This window comes from Epinephelus lanceolatus, chromosome 3, assembly GCF_041903045.1.
Source record: "Epinephelus lanceolatus isolate andai-2023 chromosome 3, ASM4190304v1, whole genome shotgun sequence".
Classification (NCBI taxonomy): domain Eukaryota; kingdom Metazoa; phylum Chordata; class Actinopteri; order Perciformes; family Serranidae; genus Epinephelus; species Epinephelus lanceolatus.
The window spans coordinates 12,395,273-12,412,728 of record NC_135736.1 but is presented as its reverse complement, the minus strand read 5'-3'; the positions used below and the strand labels follow the sequence as shown (position 1 = coordinate 12,412,728).

The 17,456-nt window shown below is 41.0% G+C and overlaps 2 protein-coding genes across 8 annotated transcripts in view; both read right to left on the bottom strand.

Annotated features, from left to right (window-relative positions):
* Positions 1-3,305: 3,305 nt before the first annotated feature.
* On the bottom strand, positions 3,306-10,256 carry znf207b (zinc finger protein 207, b). Of its 2 annotated transcripts, XM_033623723.2 has the most exons (11): positions 10,092-10,256; positions 9,405-9,531; positions 9,133-9,271; positions 8,602-8,787; positions 7,736-7,811; positions 7,505-7,566; positions 7,221-7,360; positions 6,731-6,829; positions 5,604-5,858; positions 5,048-5,204; positions 3,306-4,106 (listed from the first exon to the last, which is right to left on the bottom strand). In XM_033623723.2, exons 1-11 carry the CDS (start codon positions 10,130-10,132, stop codon positions 3,955-3,957), a joined length of 1,434 nt encoding a protein of 477 aa, XP_033479614.1. In that variant the 5' UTR covers positions 10,133-10,256; the 3' UTR covers positions 3,306-3,954. The 2 variants fall into 2 exon arrangements, with proteins under 2 accessions (XP_033479614.1, XP_033479615.1); XM_033623724.2 differs by lacking the exon at positions 6,731-6,829 and having other exon boundaries at positions 10,092-10,255.
* A 2,847-nt stretch (positions 10,257-13,103) lies between these two features.
* rhbdl3 (rhomboid, veinlet-like 3 (Drosophila)) overlaps positions 13,104-17,456 on the bottom strand; it is an 88,216-nt gene continuing 83,863 nt past the window's right edge. For all 6 annotated transcript variants that reach the window (XM_033625134.2, XM_033625133.2, XM_033625136.2 and 3 more), the window contains one exon: positions 13,104-15,292. In XM_033625134.2, the coding sequence (XP_033481025.1) occupies positions 15,021-15,292 (272 nt within the window). In that variant the 3' untranslated portion in view covers positions 13,104-15,020. The remainder of the gene's footprint in view (positions 15,293-17,456) is intronic.

The following is a 17,456-nucleotide window of genomic DNA, read 5'->3' as shown; positions in this document are numbered from 1 at the left end:
CAACATTTTGGTCAGATAGACCTCATCAAGTTATTATCTAGACTACTGTTCCACCCTTAACGGCAATAGCAGCAGTCTAGCATTACTTTAAAGTGTTCTTATGTAGTTTCTTTATTTCAATTTTTCAACTCAATAGCATTTACATATTTGGAAATTATTTCTAGTGTTTCTACATCTTCCCATCCTGTTGTGGGATTATGGACTATCATTTTCATTACACTCCGTAAATGACTTTTTGCTATCAGATAACAGAATATTCCCGCGCCCCAGACTAACGTCCAAGAACACAAAATTGAATCCACAAAGTATCTCCATACTGCTCATCCGTAGTGATCCAAGTGTGCTGGAGCCGCGACATAAAAAGTTGTTTCGAAAAACGTCATATGAACTCTGTTTTTAGCTTCACTGTAGCCTGTAGCTCTGACTGCTTCTCTGTGCTCCGCGCTCATGTGTTCGCGCGCTCAGGGTGATCAGTGATCTCTGAAGAGCAGCAGTCTCGTCAGTACTGATGTCCAGATTCTCAAGTGCAGGCATCGCCAATTCCCAGTCTGAGCAGCAAAGACTTTCCTCATCTGTTGGCATTGCTTTGCATTTGAAATAACTACACCACCAGGTTTCCAGTGCTGGACTCCGGTATTCTGCGGCTGGCTGAGGGTTAGGCTCATGAGCTGCGGCGGCTGCTTCATCCAGTAGCCTGAGTTCCGTGCGTATACTCGGGCTCAAACAAATACGGCTCAACAAAGAAATGCTGTTCCTCCTCAGTTTCAAAGTCTTCAGACATGTTGGGCTGTCTTTTGCTAAAAGACCATAGCGCAAATTATCTTTTAGCTCTGTGGTTACGCTGTCTCTCCCTGCGGTGCACGTGTCACGTGATGTAAACACGGGTGAGCAAAGCTCATGCTTTCGCTGGTCTCGCGCAGGTGCGCACACGTGAGCGCAGAGCACAGAGAAGCAGTCAGAGCTACAGGCTACAGTGAGGCTAAAAACAAGAGTTCATATGACGTTTTTCGAAACAACTTTTTATGTCGCGGCTGCAGCACACTTGGATCACTATGGATGAGCAGTATGGAGGTACTTTGTGGATTCAATTTTGTGTTCTTGGACGTTAGTCTGGGGCGCCGTCTGCCATTAGGTGTGCTAGCTGCTCCACCCGCTGATCTCCGCAAGGCATGTGAGAACTCTAAAACTTCACCAGGGCCTCCATCGGCATATGGGTGAGTAGATAATGGCTGAATTTTCATTTTTGGGTGCACTATCCCTTTAAAGTGGGGGTGTCAAGTGTGAAACACATGGGTGTTCACCTGGCTGCAGGGTCTAATGAAAAGTTAAGATGCATTGTGGGAAGTGTAAGATTCCATGTTTGCAGACTCCCAGATTTATGGAAGTTGAATGCCTCTTTTCAGAGGTAACAAGCCAAAAAGGTTGGGAACCGCAGTGCTAGATACCACTTGAGAAAAGTGATCGTTTTCTTCGTTGTTAAGGTGAGCTGAGCCTTTAACATGATACACACATTGCTGACCATGTCAATTTCTAACCAGACAGAACAAAACCATAAAAATTTGACATTTACATTTCAATACCCAAATCTTTATCTTTTAAATAACTAAAATAGAACTGTTATTTAAGGCATAATCTTCTTCTCTTCTCTTTAACACTTATGTAAGTGTGAATTATCTTACACATTTTAACAACACACTTTAACATTACATCATGTAACACAGGCCGAGCATCCAGTTGTACAGGAAAGACCCACACTATAATAAACATCAGGTACTTACTGGGTTTAACTGACCTTTCATGCCAGCTGAGTGGGTTTTAAGGCTGTTATGGATGGGCTACAGACAAAAACAAATACAAAGCAGTAAGTCATATGCAGAGGAAACACTCAATACCTACAGTAACTTCTTGCCACCATGGCTTTTGATCCTTGTATGAACTAAAAACTCAAATTTGGGCACCTGCTGGCTACATCTTTATTCTCCTTTTTTTGTGATCAATTTTTTATTCACATTTATTCTCTTAGAGATTGCTCTCTGTGCAGCAATCTCCAACACAGGATCACTGCAGATGACACTGGCTGATGATTACGTCAAACGTTTAAGCAGAAGCATGGACAAAACACGAAACCACTCAGCAATACAAACTAGCGCTGCAGTAAATACCAATCAAGTAAAGCAGCTTTTCTTGAGCCATCTCAGGTTTTTATGTATTGTTACGCTGTCATTTCAAATTCTGTTTATACATATATGGTTAGGTAAGTTAGTACTGGAGAGGGTCTCATTGTGACCACTGGTCCTGTTTGCTGATGCAAGTTTTCTTCCATTTGGATTTTGTCTTTTAATTTTAACTTTTAGTTTCTACATTATTTCACAGGAATGCACCAACAATTCAGGACTTGCTGCTGTAAATCACAACTACAGATGCAAACTAAGTTTCCATTAAGCAGTTTGTGCCACCATCTGAGATCTTCAAGCATAAGGAAATGAATGTAGTTGGGAGAAAAGGGAATTCTAGGTTAAGATTAGAAACAAGGTCATGGTTTGGGTTAAAATGAATAGATGTCTATCAGAAGGGGCTCTCTGAGAAAGCCAAGAAGGAAAACTTCTCCCATGTGCAATTTAAACAAGGGCAAACCAATTAACATAACCACTGAATTGCTGATCAGTTACAATCACTATGAAAAAAAGGTTACCAAAGTATTAAAGCATTGATCAGCTTTTTAGTTTATAAAAAAAAAAAGAGAACTGAGCTTCGCAAAATTGGAATTTAACACAGAGCTACAGTATTGCTGGGTTTGTTGTTTTGCTTGCCCCCTGTGGTGCATTATGGGGACATGACTGTGAGATGTGACAAACACTAACATTATAGCATCCATGCATGTTTGAGTACTGGTATGTATGTACAGACAGAAAGGTTAATGATTCCGAAAAAGTTTCTCTCTCACTGTGTCAGTGCACTCCATCTTCAAGTGTCATTATATAATCTGCAGTTATTTCCATCATTATCATGACGTTAACATGCAGTATTTGGAACCACAAGTTGGCCAACATCTTAGTTTGGGGGTGGTGGTCCACCAGATTTCAGCACATTCATTTTTTTTATTGTTTCTGAACTAATGGAAATGCATTTTCTTCTGTACTTCAATATCCCGTCTTTTATCGGACAACATAAGGTGGAGTCCGCAAAAATTAGATGATGGCAAACTTGGTTTTTAAATACCTGATGAGATCCTGTCGTTAAACAGCTGTAAAATGTCAGTACAAACCTTCATCACTCACCTCCACGCGTGTCAGGAAAAACCAGCATTGGATTTCAAGATGAATTTTATTACAACAGATTCATAAAACATTACAAAGAATGCATACAGGTACCCTCTTGACCAGGAAAGATTAAAAACAAACCTGAAATAAGGATAAAGCTAGAGACTGATGTGTTGTGAATGTGTAACACTACTTAGCTGGAATCATCATCATCACTGAGACCCTCACCAACCAAAGTTGGGGACGCAAGTCCAACAGCACCTAAACGTGCTGTGAGGGCCTCAATCAATATATACCAAAGAAAAAGAATAAACAAAATAAAAATAATCAAATGTTTACAAGAGAAACTTGCCTTTGTAAGGGGTTGGTACGTTCATGTAACTCCAGCAGCTTCAAAAGAAATATGAATCATTTAAACACATGTCACTTCTATAAACCTGAGTGAAACCTATGGGGGGGAAAAATATATCCTCACATGTAATCATGACAACAAAATAGCATTCAGGAACTTGTGTGGTGTTTGGCTGTTTTCCAATAAAGATGTTACATTTAATGTCCATGTGTCCTAACAAATAATGTTTGTCTTCACCACCACTGGTCTTAACTGCTCTTTGCTTGCAGCTAGGTTTGAAAAAGCACAAGGATGAGAGAAAGGTGTTAACCTCAAACCTAATGTGGTGGCTGCTTTGCTGCTTCAGTAGCGTCCAGCCGGGGACATGACGGGTGGCCTCATGCCCATGGGAGGGCCTCCTTGGTAAGGGGGCACCATAGGAGGACCCTGCCCATATGGAGGCATCCCTCCAGGCATGTAGCTTGGCATGCCCTGAGGAGGAGCACCATACTGACCTACAGAGAGAACACAGGGAGAGCAGAATATGGTCATGCTGGAATTCTTACAGATTCAACAGCTGCCAATTAAGTTGCAGCTTATATAAATTAATTGAGCACTTCTGTATTCAGATCAAGTTGGGATGTCCCGATCAAGTTTTTTTTTTTTTGCCCTCAATCCATATCCCAGGGATTTAATAGAATATCTGCTGATTCCAAGTCCAGTTCAGATACTTGTATTTTCCTTAATAATACAGCTGCACAGTGCACACTTGAAGTACTTAAAAGTTATTGAAATCAACCCAATGTATATGTTTGACAAATAAATAGCGCTGCAATGCATTAAGGAAAAAAGTCCCTGCACCCAAGCTGTTTCTTAATATTTTTTAAATGTATTTTTCTGTTTCATGTATAATATAGCAAGGCCTCTTTAATCTCTTTGTCCTTGTAGCTGCCTCGAGGGAATTTCTGTCCCTTTAAGAACATCCTCCACTGTTTGTTGCTTTAGTGCAGCTTTGCTCGATCAGATCAGGCTCTAGATTAGCGATCCCGATCATTAAAAAAATGCCTTGATAGGCCCGGATAACGATCATGCAACGATAATTCATTAATCAAGTAACTTAAAACCCAGCTTTAGCTTGACCATGGCATCTTCACATATCCATAGAATGCATTCAAATGTATACTACAAGCTACTTCACCTAATGTGCCATAAAAAACATATATGGAGGAGTGCAAATGTTTAAAAATGTCTGGGAACCAATGATCTAGAGGAAAAATTACTGTAAAAATGGTGAATGTTCAGTGCAGTAATAACTGCAAACTAACACAGACAGTGATAATAAAGTGACTAAACATAATTGACAAACTGAGAAAGTGCTGTAGTGATAAAGTTTGAAATGTAAACAAATCTGATGGGTATTTTACACCGACTGATTTCTGAACAAGCATTTTCTTACCATGCATGGGATGCCTCATGCCAGGCTGCTGTGGTGGCATGCCTTGCTGTGGGGGCATTATGCTGCCTACAGCTGCCACTGGGGGAGCAGCCGCATGGGCCTGACCCGGCCTGGGTGTAAGACGCTGGTAACGAGGCAACTGAGCCTTCATCTCTTCCTGTTAGCAGGGACAACACACAAAGCAAATATTCAGACTAAAGAAACTCTGTTATGCCCCTTACAGTACACAAAGATAAACACTCACAAAAATGACGGGGGATTGGGTACCTATGTAGGCGTGCCCTGATTTCACACTGAGGATACTCAAGTTCAGAATCATCCTTCAACATAACCACAAAAGAGAAACTACTAAGTAAAGATAAACAATCTAAATGCTTGGCGGATGTCCCAGAAATATCTAACTTCGTACCAAACTTTTTAATTGTGATACTAATATATTCAGGACCAGACTGATGGTCAAATATGGCACTGACCCATTCTTTAATAAATGTACTATTATATGTATCAGTCATTACTTACTGTGAAAAGGGCAAAATAGAAAGCTCAAGCAACTTACCAGTGAGATATCCTCATCAGGATGGATCAACTTACTAGTTGCACTCGTGGTGGTGAGGATAGCAGGCTTGGTGGCCACTGTGGCCGGGGGTTTGGCCACAGTGCTGCTAGAGGGGTTAGAAGAAGAAGAGGAAGTGGAAGAGGAAGAGGAGACAGAGGGCTGGGTGTAGGCAGGGAATGTTGCTTTGGGAGGGTCGGAGGAGGCGGCTGTGCTGTGGGAGTTTGAGGCTGCAGCTCCTGAGGTGCTCTGCTGGGCCTGTACAAAGACACAACACAGGTAACTGACTGGTAGTCCAAACTGCTGCTTTCTTATTTTTCAAAGAGCAAGAGAGACAGAAAAAAACTTTAAAGTCACAAAAGTCCTCAGTGAATTCTTCATTGCGACAATCATTATGTAACAAAATATTTTAGGTATTTGAGAAACCCCAAACATTCCATTTAGAGTTTGTTTTTTCATACACTCAAAATCATGTTTTCATCTCTGATTTGGTCCTTCTGATTTTTGTTTAGTATTTGGATTCCACTTGAGATATGTAAATTATTATCATCATGACTTGTGAATTCCCCAAAAAATCAGTTAAGTCTTTTTGATTTGAGGAACAAGACAATTGTCCTTTACATGTACACCATTTACTTTCAACTGGAGTGCAGATTTTCCATGAAATGAGTCAAACCCTTCGTATCCACAAAAGTCAATAAATCATCAGATGAAAGACAACTCCTGTAATAAAGGAATAACCAGCCAACGGACATTTAGAATTCAGATAGTGTGTTATGCACTACTGCAGCGTAAGAGAATTATGAGTTATTGCAGAATTCATGCTCCAGTGGTTAGGAGGGGTGAATAATGCAAAGTAAGATCCATGTAAATCCATTGCTACACCTCATTCTGCATTAATCAAAGCACATGCACAGTAATAAAGCTCACAGACAAACAGTATGTCAGTTGTTGTCAGGGATAATCATCCTCCGACACCAACATTATAGCTGACGTGCTCAGTTTGATGCACAAGGCAAATACTGTTAGTAATCAGCCTTGTTTACAACTTGAGAATTTACAGGCGGAGTTAATAGATAAGCAACATGCAGCTGCCACAGCCCAAGTCAAAGTCCTGTCTGTGAGCCTACTTGTGGCGTGTTAGGAAAGGGAGGCTGGGAGGAGGCAGACTGAAGGTCTGCGGATGGAGAGGAAACGGCTGCTGTGCTGCTGTGAACACCAGCGCCCATCTGCAGCATGGTGGAAAGGAGATCACAGTATTGGCAGGTAACATGTCCACATAATCTATCCAAATTCAATAATGAGAACAAAGTATGCTATACAACAGTGACACTGATTTTTTTTTTTTTTTTTTTTTTTTAAAGTAATGGTGGTGAGGAAGACAAAAGGAGGAACAGCTGACCACAGAAAATGAGGAATAAGGACATGAGAAAATAAGAAGTATTGAGAAGTAGGTCAAAAACATCCCTGAGTACTGTGTTCATAAGAAACCATATAGGAGGTTTAATATCATAACACGTCAACAACTATCTACTTTGAATGACAGGCTTACATAAACCTCTAAACGCTCTGAAAAGCCTATGCAAGTGTGTGCTGTTTGGGCGATTGCATAGGGCCCACCTGTGCTGCACTGGGGAAAAGAGGTTTGGTGACGGCAGGCTGAGCCACTGGTACTGCCGGTCGACTGGGTATCGCTCCTGCCGCGGGGGCTGGGGCCATATGGGGCATCCCTGGCCGTGGGGCCATGTGAGGTGGCATTCCTAAACAATCACCCAAACACAGTCAATTAACCCTTCTTGCACTATTACACTGACAACATAAAAGGAGCAAAATTGTTCAGATGGAGCTAGAACTGACTTTAAATGTTTCTTGTTACTCTAAACGAAAATACAACCAACACTCACCGTGGGGTATACCGGGCATCCCAGGCATCATGGGAGGCATCATTCCACCCATTGGCATCATGCTGCAAAAAGCAATAAGACCAGTAAGACAATGATACATGATGTTGCGTTCACTGCAGTAAAATCAGAAATAATTCTACCCCACAACAAATAAGTTGTTAAGAAAAATCAAAAGGAAAAAAAAGCTTCAAACCTAAAATAGTGAACACATGCCATTAAGAGATCTCTTACCCTGGTGGCATTCCATGCATGGCAGGGGGCATACCATGCATCATGGGAGGAACGCCTGGCATCATGGGAGGCAGTCCTGTAACAATGAGCAAGAGGAAATGTTCTGTTTACCAATAACTCAACATTACATCACTCCAAACAAGCAGTAGCATGTCAAGGTAACTGGACACACAACAACAAAAAACATATTGTGCTATCAGTAATCCCACAACCATGCCAACATTTCCCTGCTCTATCTGTACAGTTTCTTGAACTCGGTTTTGCTACATTTTGCATGTTGCAAGCCTGTAGCACTCTGAATGCTTAACAATTATTAAATGCGGAGAAGACAACACAAGTCATGTAGGGTGTTGGTGGGAGAGGCTTACACTTGACACTGTGCAATACATATATATTCATGCTCAAAATGAAAAAGGACAAACTGACAACATGTGTCGATCAACTTGATCACCTAAGTCACCTTTAAATCGAGGCACCACAAATGAAGAATTCTTGTGTTCGGTGCTTTTCATCAACATATCCTTTGATACATTAACAGCCTTGTCAGAGATCCATTTCCCACAATTACATTTGTAAAAGGTTATGAATGCAATTCAACCTAAAGTAACTCATTCATCTGTGGCCCATAGTCCTGTTCTACAGGTTTACATGAAAGCTCTCTGGTAGTGCCTGGTAGAGGCCGCTAACATTCATCAGCTTTGAGCTTAGAAGGAGTATCTACTCTTTAAAGTGACACGGTCTGTGTGAAGTCATAAGTCACTGGAGTCTAACTCAGAATTAACTTATGAGTGTTTGTTTAAATTCTATTTTATCAAGATGAGTCAGTGCTAATGTCCAACTTCCGCTTTTTACTAAGAGGTCCTTGCCTTGATAACCTCCAGGATGCATCCCAGGTGTCCCAGCCACAGGAGGCATCCCAAGCTGTGCCATTGGGGCAGCGTAGCCTGCCTGGGGCTGGACAGCAGGAACCTGCTGAGCTGATGGTCCGGCTTCATCATCATCGTCATCATCTTCATCAGAGTCGTCCTGATTTGACTTCTTTTTTTGACTCTCTGAAAACAGAGAGGTAATGCATACATCAGGTAATGTGAGGCTTACACATAATACAACATAAATCAACCCAAGCTTCTGCAAGAAAAACTTTGATTTTAATGTAAGCACACCGCATTAAGAAACAAAGTAGAGACAGAACATAAAATTAACCAAGATGGGATACCCCTGGATTTATGCTCCCCTAACTCTCATGGCTCTGATAATGCTACACATTACCAAGAATCTCCCTTAGCTTTAAATCATTCCAAATACACAAGACCGTTGTGAACGCTAAGGTAACGTGTAGCAGAGACATCTAGGCTTCTAATCAATTTGGAAAGAAAAGTACATTAAGATGTACAAACCTTGTGATTTCTGTTCTAACGTTCGTCTTCTTTCCTGCATGTCTTTCTCTGGAATCCCCTCCATACCATAGATCTCCAGCTCAATGTCTGTTCTTCCGGGAATTGCATTTGGTACACTGTCAATTGTCTCTTTATGTACCTGAAACGCATGCAAAATGAATCAGTGTGTGCTGTCATAATAAACAAAGTTAATCTGTTATCCACTTTATGAGAGAATACACCAAACTAAGTTAAACTAAACTAGGATAAATAACAGCCAAAAAAGCACCCACCTGCATGCAATGGATAGCCAAGCCTGGACCTGTGTACAACTTCTTGTGGCATATGTGACATTTAAAATGTTTTGCCTTCTGATGCTGAATGAGGATCTTCTCATCATCAAAGTCTCGATTACAGTACCTTGGGTGTGGAGTTAAGGATTATGTCGAAGCATAACGTCAAAAACACATCATGCAAATACATGCAAATGTTACCTAAAATAAAATTCCATGCTCTGGGGTGTAATCTTCATCCCCATTTATGAGCAACGACCGGGCAGTGAAAGTTGTAGGGTTTCAAAATAAACTCAAATATAAGGTCTTTAGACTTACCACCTTTGAGGCGTGAATGAAAGCGTTAGCTAACCCTGAATCATCAGTGCATAACTAACAGGTGAGCTCGCCAACATCGCAGCGGAGATAGCTAGCACTACTTCCCTTTTAGCAATACCAAGAACTCATCGGAATCTACCATTACTACTGTGTAAATGCACTCGACGCCAAATACTTTACAGATGTAGACTGAGTAAAAACAATCCCCGAAACGCTTTTCTAGCGTCCAATGACCAAATAATTAAGCTAACGCTAGCTCGCAAGCCGATAAACCCTCTTAACGGTTAGCTTAGGCCTTCCTTTTGTCAAGCTAACGCTTAGCATCTGACATTTCTGAGTTGGTATTGCGTCGACCGGTTAAAAGGATACCAGCACCATGGCTTCATCTGCTTCTTCTTTTTCCGTCCCATTTTTAATGAATACTGAAAAAAAGTCTTACAACGTTAAATACTAGTCTTATTATCTGTTTGACAACAGCATGCTGTAGTCCCGTAACAACGCCGAAAATGGCGCTTAGCTGGAGGAAGTTGTAGAGGAGACAGCAGCCTCGCGAGCACAGAAAACAGACGTCATGGCATGGACACGCCCCTAGTTTTAGAGACAGGTAATAGCATATCAATAATATTATTATATTATTATCACAATATATGGTCTACAATCAGCCCGACTAGATCTTTTCAGTGATTTTCTATAATGTTAATTTGATTTAAAGGGTTTTCTTACAGTCTTTAGGCTGTATTATTATGTAAGACCCGCTTCAGCACAGGTCCAAATGTCTCAAACACTTCATAACAAATTACTTACGACTTTTACAGTGAGTTTATGGGTGCAACAAAACCTGAAAAATAAACATAAGCAGGTTATATATTTACAGGCTATGACTTGACTCAGCTGAGTACTAGGAGTGACTGGGGTTGGTTGGCACATATTTTTCTGGCACACATGAAAGGTTAAGGTGTCAATTATAAATACATATATTTTAATGTGCACAAATGTTTTGTAAAATTAAGTGATTTCTGATTAAATTCATGTTTGCATCTATGCTAATCAGCCCCATCACGAGGTCGGTTGGCACACTTTATGGCGTTGGTTGGCACATTTTAAAAATGCCACAGTAACAAAAAATGAAGCAACCAGTGTAAACAATCTGAGCCTTCACTTCAAATGAGAACCAGAAAACATGAACATTTAATTGAATATCTACCCATTTCAAAAAGCAAAAAACACCTCTCAGCAATTTATCAGTAGGAATGTCTAATTATTTTTGCCATTGACCATTCAGATTAATATTGAAAAGATAATAATATAAAAATTGTTTTTAATCTTTCAAAAATGGTTTTGACCTCTTTAAATACCGTTACAGATACAACTGTTAATTATAAAACTCCCAAATCAGTGTGTCAACCAACGCTGCTTACATTTGACCCAACTTTGTGATAAAATTCTGTTGCCAGCTACGACAACTCATCACAGACTTTCAAATCTAATATCAAAATGTAGCTGATTCCTTTGTCTATTAACTAGAAGTAATTACCAATATCTCTATCTCACACAGTTTTAAAATACATTTAATCCACAGACCAGATACTATCAAACTGAAATGTTACCCTCACCAAAAAAAGTTTGTAGATGAGTGCAAGTGAAAAAAGCAAACATTTCTATGATACCATTTTGGTTCTGTCACCCTCAAAGAACAAGAAAATATCTGTAGCAAACCAACCCCAATCTCCCCTACTTGCATTTTACTGTCTTTGCACTTGTTTTATGTTTTTCCTTTATTGTAACATTTTATGTTCTTGTTTACGTAAACCGAAGACGTGCAATTTGGTTCCCCTGGATACTGAATATTGTGGTCCATACAGAGAGAAGAGAATGATAGCAACCTCTTATCACATGCATACGATTGCAACTTGTTGTATCATCAGTGTCCACTTGATGGAGACGGCGTTGCAGAAATAGAAACTGGGTCCTCTGCCTTGGCATCATGGCTACATGTTTGGCATGCAATTTATGATATTTGAAAGGCTGTGTATTTTGTAAAAAAATAGACTACCCATGGGAATAAGGACATAGATACCCGTGTTTGCAATCTCTTCTATACTCCTGGTTATGGGCTGTTTTTCATAGTTCCCTCCATTCCAATTAAGGGACAATAGGGAGTCAAGGGACGTTTAACAATCGCTAGTTCCAGCTTTGTGTTAACAAGTATGGGAAGGACCTCACCTCTTTTAACTTTCCAGTGACCTCATGCACAAACTGGGGTCAATAAAGAAATGGTCTCCTGTGTGCATGTGGAAGACACAGATCTATGACCTCAACCTCATCTAACACCTTTGGGATAAATTGTGACACTGACCTCACTAATGCTCTGAATATTTAAGATGAAGAATGAAATATTCACGGGTGTAATGTGTGTCTGCATACTTTGCTTGATTTTCCAGTGTCATAATTGCCTGTGTTGTTTAGGCACCGTCTGATGTCCACTGACCAATATCCTCTTCATGTCAAAAATAGTAAGCAGAAAGAATTGTACTCTTACGGAGTACAAAGTCGCACACATGTGCACACAGACACACATGCAATACAAAGCATTACCCACACATGCTGACAGAACGTATCAGTGTACTGCACCAACAATGCCACAGTCACACCATTATCACCATCATCTCATTAGAAACATTGGTAATGTTTGCCTAAACTGTCAACCTAAATGCCCGCTTCTAGCAATGACAGTAACTCCTGAAAAGATGTAAAATGCAAATAAAATGTGGCCAAATTGTAACAAGAGCAGCTTTCAGCAGGCAGCATAAATGCAAAGACACTGCAAATGCATTCACACATTCACGTTTCCCTTCCCTGCAGCTTCACTTGTCTTCTCTTTCTCACCAAGGTGAATGATTACCTCTGAAATTGAAGATTTATGAAGGGGAAACACAACTGAGGCGGCTTTCCTTGGCCGCCTAATGAATTTTTCATTGTACGCCTTCAAAACTGCTACTCTCCATATGTTTGTACTGGCTAGACAGAGAAGACGTTCAGTGACAGCTTAAGGAGTCCCTTCTCTGAATGAATTATGGCTGATTCTTGTATGCTCGCGCATTTCATTGATCACTTTGACGTCTGCTTTTTTTCCCCCCCAAAGGCTCTTAGCCCGGCTCTTCACTCCGGGGCCCTGAGCTCTCTCTAAACACTGGGATTGGAAAGCTAATCTGGTTTCAAGGCTGCAGACCTGCTTGGTTTGAGCCCTGTTCTTTGCACAATGGGGAGGTAATTCCTGTCCCAAGTATATTGAATAAAAAGGCTATATGCGAGTGTGAGCATGTGTGTTAACACTGATGTAAATGAAGGCAAATCCAAAGAAATCGTACTTTGTTTCTGTATAAAACTGTTTAATGTACTCCAGTATGTACATATCAAATCTACAAAATATGCACATTGTTAAAATATTATCAGCGATTTACCCCTCACTCACTTTTGTGTCATAGCCCTTATTATATACAACCCCAGACCATCTTTAACCAATTCTTAAATAGGATACATACAGGATATAGCTAAGGTATCACAATGCAGACTGAACAAACAATTCACACAACATACCAATATCACCAAGTAAAAAAAAAATCAACAGCGAATGCATGTTAAAATATTAATCTGTATATAATTACATTATAATAATGTTTGTGCGAAGCAGTTACCAGCGTAACATGAGGTTAAAGTACAGTACAGTTTGAGACTTACAGCTTGGGGCAGGGGTCGTTTTCTGTCCCGGTTACATCAATTAACAATTTACATTGTGACAGGAACTAATGAGGGAGCATTGATTTACTTCTTTCCTTCCACTGCCTCCTTATATGAGAATGAAACGACCCCAGCCCAGATGTAGTCGAGGTCAGGCATGTGTGCTCTTCTACGTTTGGTAATGAGAAAAAGACTTATTCAGAATGACCCAGCTGCCCCCACTGGTGAATGTTTTCATTAGTCTAATCCCACTTTGCCTTAATCCACCAATAAAAAAAAAAAAAAAATCAATAAATAAACTTCTGTCACATCTTCGCAGTTTTAAACAGATTGCAAAAATCACTGCAAACGCCCAGAGGGGACAACAAAATGACAATTTTGCTGCATTTCTGGGTTCTCCCAAGGGTGTCAGTGTTCTTTAGAGATCTTGAACATATTCTGTTACATATGACCGACTCCATAAAGACAAAATTAGATTCATTTTGCTTGCACAAAAGCAATTCTTGTCAGGGGATGTGCTCTCCCCTTCAGTGCTCGTAGCAATGTTTTGGCATCATTTCTGAAAGCTTAAAAGTCTGAATGGCACTTCTGCTTCTTTCTTCTTCTGTACGCACAATGGTACAATTGTCACACTACTTGCACACACACACGAAAAAAGTTAAAAGACACAAGTTGGAGGTTCGAATAGTGCTGAACACAAATTAATCCTTCTCTGGGGAAGTGCCAAATGCTGAAGGCAACACTGAATAGAAACCCACACTTTCCTTCAAAGGTAAATTGGTAATAACTTCTGAAGGTTGCCATAGACGATACACATGCTCCCTTCAAATGTGGAGAGGTTTAGCTATCTTGCTGTTGGTTTAATCTAAACCTCTCATGCTTATGAGCTGCTTGTAATGATGACAAAACACCAACTAAGCCTAAATTCTCCTATGACCTTATTCTTCATTTACTGATGATGAGGGCGCAGGCAGATTACAGGATTTTCAGGAACTCTTCTGTCTGAAAACAGTTTATACTGCAGGGTTTCACTGCCGTCACCCCACACAAGAGGCAACTGTGCAGAAATACTTTCACCAGGCTGACGTCTCCATGAGAAGGCACCGTTGGATTGAGGAGGAAGAGGCAGAGGAGGTTAAGCCATGTCGACAGGACAGCTCCTGTTGTGTTAGATCCGAGGCTTCACATTTGTCAACACAGTGTTGTCAACAAAAGTCCCACTGGCTGATACTCATGGTACTCATGAGACACATGTCCAACAGAGATGTAGACAAAGAGCAGATGGAGGTTAGCTTGTAATGGTAAGCGGAAATGATGGCAAGGCTTAACCCACAAAGGGAGCAGGTGGGCTGAAAAAGGTATGACGAGACCGGCAGCAAGGCCTGCTGCATGTCCGGTGCATCGCTGCATCAGAGCGCTGGATGTAGAATGACTCTGATCACCCCACGACAAGGCTCAGAATATGAGGGGCTGAGGTGACTCATCCAGGCAGGCAGTCAGGCATCTACCAATAGAGGAATTAAGGGGGATACAGTGTCTAGTCTGCCGCTAATAAGCAAGTCAAGGTGGCGGGGGCAGTCGCACATCAAGCAAGCTGTAGGCAAAGATGTTCCAGAAGATGGCGCAGAGCACAAACAAGGTGTAGACACAGAAGAAGATCCAAAACAGGGACTGCTCCTGGAGTCGCTGCTCATAGTTCTGCAGGACCACCACGCCAAGCGTCAGGCCTACCACCACTCCTCCCAGGTGAGCTACAAAGCTGGGATTGGGGCACGGAGGAAAGGCCGGAGGATAGAACCGCAGCCACACCGCCCGACCAAACTCTACACTCACTGTGAGCAGACAGAGGGAAAGAGAGAAAACACAATATTAGCAAGGTAGTTCCTAACAAGTAGTGCACTTATCAAGACGTAAAATAACAATCTCTTCTATGAGGCAGAAAAATTAAACAAATAATTTACAGGATAGGGAGTAAAAGAATTGGCCCTCTGTGTTTTCACAGACAGTGTTCCATGGTGAGCCAGCCCATTGAGGGAGAGTAACAGAGAAAGGGAAATAAGCCTCTGACTTAGAAAGAGACTCACTATACTTAGTAAACTCAAACTGCTGAAACCTCACATTAACTTCAGATAGACTGTGGAGTTCATTTGATTTATTTCTGGCCGGTCTCACTCATTGTTGTGGGAGTGTCGAAAGGTCACAGGCTAGCAAGTAGCTCGCTCGCTGTCAAAACACTGTGTAAGTAAGCAGCCCACAACTTTTCCCAAAAATGTACTTTGCAGTGTGCCAAGCAGCTCAGCTTTTTTGTTTATACAGTCAGGTCCATAATTATTTGGACAATGATACACTTGTCATCATTTTGGCTCTGTACACCACCACAATGGGTTTTAAATGAAACAATGAATACCTGCTTAAAGTGCAGACTCTCAGCTTTCATTTAAGGCTTTTTTCAAAAATGTAGTATGAACCGTGTAGGAATTACAACCATTTCTTCACACAGTCCCCCAACTTTAAGGGCTCATAAGTATTTGGACAAATTAACATAATCATCAATTTAACAGTCAGTTTTAATACTTGGTTGCAAATCCTTTACAGTCAATGACTGCCTGAAGTGTTGGACACATAGGCATCATCAGATGCTGGGTTTCTTCCCTGGTGATGCTCTGCCAGCCCTTTACTGCAGCCGTCTGCACTTCCTGCTTGTGTTTTGGGTGTTTTGCCCTCAGTTTTGGCTTCAGCAAGAGAAACGCATGCTCAATTGGATTCAGGTCAGATAATATGACTTGGCCATTGCAGAACATTCCACTTCTTTGCCTTAAAAATGTCTTTGGTTGCTTTTGCAGTATGCTTCAGGTCATTGTCCATCTGCACTGTGAAGCATCGTCCAATGAGTTTTGAAGCATTTAGTTGAATCTGAGCAGATAATGGTGCCCCAAACACTTCAGCTTTCATCCTGCTGCTCTTGTAAGCAAGACAAGACTTCACTAGAATAAATACAGAGGGTTTATCACAAGATGCAAACCATTGGTTAGCCTTAAAAATGGAAGGCCAGATTAGAGTTTGTCAAAAACCATCTAAAAAGCCTGTACAGTTGTGGAACAGCATACTATGGACAGATAAAACAAAGATCAACTACCAGAATGATGGGAAGACAAGAGAAGGGAGAAGGGAAGGAACTGCTCATGATCCAAAGCACACCACCTCATCAGTGAAGCATGGTGGAGGTACTGTTATGTCATGGCCATGTATGGCTGCCAGTGGAACTAGTTCTCTTGTATTTATTGATGATGTGACTGCTTACAAGAGCATCAGGATGAAAGCTGAAGTGTTTGGGGCACCATTATCTGCTCAGATTCAACCAAATGCTTCAAAACTCATTGGACAATGCTTCACAGTGCAGTTGGACAATGACCTGAAGCATACTGCAAAAGCCACCAAAGACATTTTTAAGGCAAAGAAGTGGAATGTTCTGCAATGGCCAAGTCATATCATCTGACCTGTATCCAACTGAACATGCGTTTCTCTTGCTGAAGCCAAAACTGAGGGCAAAACACCCAAAACACAAGCAGGAAGTGCAGACGGCTGCAGTAAAGGGCTGGCAGAGCATCACCAGGGAAGAAGCCCAGCATCTGATGATGCCTATGTGTCCAACACTTCAGGCAGTCATTGACTGTAAAGGATTTGCAACCAAGTATCAAAACTGACTGTTTAATTGATGATTATGTTAGTTTGTCCAAATACTTATGAGCCCTTAAAGTTGGGGGACTGTGTGAAGAAATGGTTGTCATTCCTACACGGTTCATACTACATTTTTGAAAAAAGCCTTAAATGAAAGCTGAGAGTCTGCACTTTAAGCAGGTATTCGTTGTTTCATTTAAAACCCATTGTGGTGGTGTACAGAGCCAAAATGATGACAAGTGTATCATTGTCCAAATAATTATGGACCTGACTGTATGTGTGATCTTGGAGGAAAGAGACATACAATAAAGGCATCTT

Coding starts and splice junctions, on each gene's coding strand:
- znf207b (XM_033623723.2), bottom strand. CDS start 10,132: ATGGGACGGAAAAAGAAGAAGCAGATGAAGCCATGGTGCTG. Junction 9,272..9,404: donor TGGCTATCCATTGCATGCAG/GTGGGTGCTTTT, acceptor CATGCGTTTCAG/GTACATAAAGAGACAATTGA. Junction 7,361..7,504: donor GATGCCCGGTATACCCCACG/GTGAGTGTTGGT, acceptor GTGATTGTTTAG/GAATGCCACCTCACATGGCC.